This window comes from Eleutherodactylus coqui, chromosome 7, assembly GCF_035609145.1.
Source record: "Eleutherodactylus coqui strain aEleCoq1 chromosome 7, aEleCoq1.hap1, whole genome shotgun sequence".
In the NCBI taxonomy this organism is placed as follows: Eukaryota; Metazoa; Chordata; class Amphibia; order Anura; family Eleutherodactylidae; genus Eleutherodactylus; species Eleutherodactylus coqui.
Window position 1 is genome coordinate 196064851 of NC_089843.1, and position 6037 is coordinate 196070887.

General features: G+C 41.2%; 1 protein-coding gene across 1 annotated transcript; it reads left to right on the forward strand.

Moving 5' to 3' along the window:
- The first annotated feature begins 345 nt into the window (after positions 1-345).
- LOC136573572 (low-density lipoprotein receptor-related protein 6-like) lies at positions 346-5348 on the forward strand. The gene is made up of 6 exons (XM_066574841.1): positions 346-425; positions 1852-2020; positions 3289-3514; positions 4392-4517; positions 4604-4825; positions 5023-5348. The coding sequence occupies exons 2-6, from the start codon at positions 1856-1858 to the stop codon at positions 5346-5348; spliced, it is 1065 nt and encodes a 354-aa protein (XP_066430938.1). The 5' UTR covers positions 346-425; positions 1852-1855.
- Positions 5349-6037: the final 689 nt, after the last annotated feature.

The window sequence follows — 6037 nt, forward strand, 5'->3', positions numbered from 1 at the left end:
AACATTTTTGTTTACAAGCTAGAGACGGTACAGCAGGGTTAGAGCCTCCCTACAAGGTATCAGTTATCTGAAATGGTCCACTTGCTCTGATCTTGTATTCACTTATGTCAATGTTACAATCATAGTTTCACTCCATTCCAGGGGAATTCCTTCTAGGGTTGGGATTTTGTTTGTCTTCTACAGGGTGTAGATGTGTGCTAGTAGTAGTCATGGACTTCAAACATCACTAATGGCTTTCTTTATCTATTTCTGGCAGATGTTGGTAATGTTAACAGCATATCTGTAGATTGGTTTAATGCACAACTCTACTGGGCAAGTAGTGTGCACAAAACGATTTCTGTAGGGTTGACGGATGGACGGGGCTATATCCACATTCTTGAAAAGGGCATTGTGCCAGATCAGCTTATTGTCTTTCCACAAAAGAGGTAATTGTATGTATAACTGTACATGCATGACTTGTTTCTAGTAAATGTTTCATTGTAACATCTATTTAGAATACTCTGCTCTACAATACAAACTGCTTATTAAAGTCATGAAGAAAGTGTTCCCTGCTAAATGTGTTCAAATGAGAAATTAAAGTGTATCTGAACTGCTTGCTGTTAATGATTGGAAACCTTCTTACACCCAGCATGTGAGCTTGCCCTTATAGCAAGTCCTACAACTGATGCATGGAATAAACTGATAGTTGGACTTAATTGGTACAAGTTCTTGGTTTCTTCATGTATGGTAGACTTTCCATTTACTGACAGTAAGCAGAAGTGTTAAATGGTGGCATATTGAAACAAAGCTGTAAGTCACTCACTGTGTATATGTGCCTTCTACAGATGGCAATTTTTTTTTTTTTGACCAATCGTCCTGTGTACACATGGCTGACAGGGCATGGAGCAAAAAATTTCATTTTGTTGGAGTCACCAGGTTTTTAGCAGAACTTAAAGCAGCAGCAACACTTGGGACATGTAATCAGGAGTCACTCAATGTTGGAGCGACTCCTGTTTACTATGACTAGAGCTGGCTGGAATTACCCTGACTTGCTCCTCCAACATTCACTTGAATGACTATCGCTCCTGTGTTAGCACAGGAGTAGTAGTCATATGGCTGCCGGGTGCATGTGCCTAACGGTCATCCAAGGCCAAGTACAGATGCAGCAGAAGTCAAACTTTATTGTGGTAACTTTATGTGACAAGTTATTGACTCATTAAACTAACTTCTTATCTTGACAACCCCCCCCCCCCCCCCCCCCCCATGTAAATCATAGATACTGTGGCACAAAGTTAGCAGAAGGTGTTAAGTAATGGCCCTTCTTATACAGGCTGAGAATCTCACAAATTCTAGTTTGCCCAATGGAACAAGCTGGTGACATTACAATTTCTTTGTACTCGGGCAGCCCGTTTAGACTGCATAATTCTTGTTGAGAATCGTAGAGTCCTCAGGCACTTAATGTTAAACTGAATCTCAACAGCATGTTAAGTGCCCAAGCCAACTTGGGTCTTGATGCCAGCTGACACTGAACAAGCCAGAACCTCACGATTCTCACTTGTTCAGTCACTTGCCTGCGTCTAAATTGAACAATTGTCGTTTCGTTCGTTTGGACAATTTTCTAAACGATGGTCATTCTGTCTAAGCACTCAATTTAGATGTACTAGATGCCCTGTTTATAGTATTGAGTCTTGTGCCATACAGAATTGGAGTAATCTAAAGCTTGTTCTTGGGGTTTTGTCAAATGTCATCTAGTTACATGATGTTACAACCTAGGTTTCCAGAACAAAGTGGGTTATCTGAGTAAAGAGAGAACTATGTGACAATCTCCTTATTTTGCCTATAAATTTTTTTTATTTTTTTTTTTGTCCATAGATACATGTACTGGGTAAACTATGGTAAAAATGGTAATACCACTCTGGAGACAGCAGGTATGGATGGATCAGATCGACATGTGATTTCACTTATACCTATGGAACAGCCAGTAGGCCTCACCCTTGATTACATAACATCCCGCTTATACTGGATTAGTGAATACAAGGAGGTAACTTGTATATAAACTTTTATATATTTTTTTTTTCTCTCCCGAGATTAAAGAAGTGTTCTCAATAAAACCTCTTGTATAGAAATTAGAATCTTATGCACTGTGCCACACCTAATAGGTGGTATGAAGTCCAAGTTTGGCAACCAAGCCTAAGAAGGTGATTGTTTTAGTTACTATGTACATGCATTTGCCTCAGGGCCCTCCTACAAAGATCAGTCGGATTCTTGCTGGCTTGTAGGAATTTGGATGATTGTTCAGTGTAAATCCTGCCAGCGACTGAATGATGAACAGGGACTTGTTCAGTTGCTGCAGGCATAAAAATCAAACGACGATTGGGCCGTGTAAACGGACTGTTCATCTTACAGCCTTGTGTTTGCTTCTGCTTACCTCTTCGCAGGAATCTCCAGCTCGCTCCATCTGCATTCACTGGGTGACATCCCTGAAGGCATGGGAGCAGTTATTGTTACAGCTGCTGAGTGCTTTAAGGGGTTTTTGTAGGCTGGGGTGTTTGCATCAATGGTAGCTGCACCAGCCATTACATAAGTCGATGCAGGGGCTTCTGTTCCAGCTCCAGTGTAGCCTGGCTATGATTAGCAGGTACTAACTGGGGAAAATGCCTTTAAGGCCTGACAATAAACCTGTGTAAAAGGACTGTAAGGCACAAAGTGTGTTATGGCTCTCTGCAGAAGATATTTGGCTGTGGGACAGATCGTCCCGAAGGAACTGTATCGGGATCCTAGAACTAATGGTCTGGAAAGTCATTAAAATTGTCTTAAACACTTAAAGCCCTTTTTTACACAACAATTATTGCTCAAAATTCATTCAAATGGCCAAAAGTGAGTGATAATAATTGCACCTAAACACAGGCAGTTTAGCACTATTCATTCACTCATTGCTCAGCCCTGGTTTTTAGCCAGCATAAAATCCATCGTTAAGCCATTGAGAATTCCTTCCATTTAAATGCAGTTCCTTCAGTATTTGTGTTTCTCACCCCCCCACACTTAATGGTTTTGTTTGGTCCCCATATACAATGCATGCAGTATTTACACAGGCAGGAAGAGAACACTGTACTCATTGTGTATGCCATTCAAACACATGCCCAGCTGCTATTGAAGTTTAGTATGCAGATTAGGTGCAAGTAATTTCTTCCAAATGTCAACAATATGTTCAGTCATGTGGTTGTGTAAGCAATAATTGTAGTGCGTAAAATTGCCTTAACAATACCTCTGTATTAAGGGGTTTTTTTTGTTTTTGTTTTTGTAATGTAGTCAATAGAAACCATTAAAACTGATGGCAGTGGCAGATTTGCACTCCCAGATATCCTGCACAAAGACCAGACTGCCCTGGGCATATCTGTGTTTGAAGGATGGTTCTTTATGGCTGATGAACACCACCTATGTTCATTGTCAAGAAATGACCCATCGGCAAGAAGGCTGTTACTGAACACAAACATATCTGCATTCGCTGTACTACATGAGCTACAGCAACCTGCTGGTAAGTGCGATGGTGAACTGTCTTGTAGGAAGTCTCAGCTTGTTCGTATTGCTTCAATAACTAGCATAGATTGTCTATACACTATCCCTAGGGGACATCTTTGCTATAACTTCCTTCCACCATTCAAGAAAAGTAATGAGTTTATTTAAATAGATCAGACTTTGACCAGCATATTAAATTGTAATTTTTTTTTTTCTGGTCCCATAGGGGTCTTGAACCATAGACTCCAAACGACACCACAATCTCATCACAGAGGGGGTGCAATACCAATGGGGACACTTGCATGTTGGTCAGACTTGGCAGCATTAAAGGGTTTACAGCCACGATCAGGTGTCGGCTTTCAGACAGCCAGCACCCACATTGTACGGAGCAGGATCGGCCTCAAATTCTTGCAATACAAGATAACTTTCTTTGTGCAGTTCAATTTTATTATACAGTTGTATCAATACACCATATAATACACCGATCTGACCACTCTTTCAGTGTTTCCTTTAGCTCTACATCCCCTCCTCCATTCTGCTAACCCCATTCTGGGCACAGTAATATCTACATGTGAGCAGCCAGTTTCCATGTTGTGGTAAGGAGTGGGGACCGCAAGGACAAGCGTATCCCCTGCCATAGCAGTCACAGCTGTGTCGGGGGAGCGTGATGTACTCACTATTTCCAATGGTGCTGCAAGCCGGCCCCATTGAAAACAATGGGTAATAGCACAGATTTTTCTTAGCGCTGTGAGGATTGAGTGAAGACCTTGCAAATGAGAATGAAACCATTGAAAAATCATCACTATTATGCGTCTTCACTCAGTGTCACATCGCAAGAAAGCCCATCACCAGTGTGAAGCCGGCCTAATCCAGAACCATATTTAATTCTCCCTTAGAAGAAAGATCTCCTTGTTCCCTCCGGACCTGCAGTCACATCTGTCTGCTATCGCCTGTTTTGGCCAAATCCGCTAAGTGTGCCTGCCCTGCAGGATTATTGCTTCTGCCATCTGGAAAATGTGAAAGTAAGTAAACTTCGGCAATTAAACTTTGCTCTCCAATATCTCTCACTAGTTTGTGTTTGTTCTCTAATCCCTGTATTTTAACCTAGATCTGAAGATAGTCTATGGAAATAGTAGTGGAATCTATATATTGGAATTGGGATTTCAAGGTGGTGTCATGGAACAGACTGCTGTCTGGCAGGCAGCAAAGATGAACTTGATGGATGTTGACTGGAAACGAGATCTTGTATACTGGACAGATGAACATGGTCTTCTCCTACGCTCTAATGGCCTCTCTGAGAAGCCTAAAGTTATCCACACTGGTGGTGCAGGTATCTTCAGAATGTTACACTAGACCATCTTTTGAACTTTTCATCTTGAAAAGTTACTAATGAAGGTTATACCAACTTCAGTTGTAGCTTTTATCATAACTTTGAAATTAAGTCTTTACACTTTTCAGACCTGCTGTGGCTGAAATCTAATGGTTTTCTGCAAACTTTTTCTCCCTTTTTTTTATTTTTTTTTTTAGTGTGCATGGTGAAAATAGACATTGCTTCAGGACATATTTATTGGCTTTCTTGTGAAAAAGACAAAGTGTATGTAACCAAGCACTCCGGATCAGGAACCAAGATGATTTATCAGACCACAAGCTCTATACAGCACTTGCTGCTTAACTGGGAACAGGCATTGCTGTATGTAGTGGAAGATAACCACCTAATCCGGCAGATGAATCTTACTGGTGGTGAAGTAGAGAATGTATTAAATGGTACTGGGTTTACACATATGAGTTTGGATATAAAATCCCATAGCCTATTGTGGACCTCACCAGATTACAGTAAGTGGCTTTCTCTTTGAAATGTATTGGTAGACCCTCAGATCAGGGTTTCATTGGGCAGCCCAGATAAGGTTTTGTTCACAGGACTGGATTATAGCAGCTTCTGGTAAAATATTAAATGTCAGTTGATGCCAGTTGACCCTGTCAAATCTAATGAGCTAGAGCTGGTAAAGACTAAGGCTCCTGTCCATAGGCGATGGTGCATTGTGTTACTCGTGGCAATAATCAAGCCGCAAGGAACGCCATGCACAATTTTAGTCTCCAACATGGATTCCCATCAATCCTACTGGGTAAGGCTGCTTTCACATCTGCACTTGGGGGTTCCCATTTCTACCTGTTCAGAGAAAAAAGTGGAACCCCCTCCCCTCCCCTCCCTGGGGCCTGTTCAGTTTCAGCTCAGCTGCCCTGCATTTTGCCAGAAAGAAGCATTGTATGTAGCACTTCTTCAGATGGATGTGTGGTTTTTTTTTTTGTTTTTTTTTTAACTTTTGCCGGAGGTTCCAGTGCAGATGTGAACCTGACCTAAAACGGCAGTAATAGAATAAAGCTACTGCTTTTTATAGAGACTATTTCAAGGAAGCTGTCTTGTGTTGGGCATGATGGACAAGACCAGATTACAGTAGTCTGTCACAGATAATTGGAAATCAAACCCATTCCTCTTGCTATGATGAACCTAATTTTAACTTTTCTTCTAGGTTTGTACTCATTT

Excerpts from the sequence above, each read along its gene's own strand:
- LOC136573572 (XM_066574841.1), top strand. The coding sequence starts at position 1,856 with ATGTACTGGGTAAACTATGGTAAAAATGGTAATACCACTCTGGAGACA. Across the intron at positions 2,021-3,288 it reads GGATTAGTGAATACAAGGAG|TCAATAGAAACCATTAAAAC; the intron begins GTAACTTGTATA and ends TTTGTAATGTAG. Across the intron at positions 3,515-4,391 it reads TGAGCTACAGCAACCTGCTG|AAGAAAGATCTCCTTGTTCC; the intron begins GTAAGTGCGATG and ends ATTCTCCCTTAG.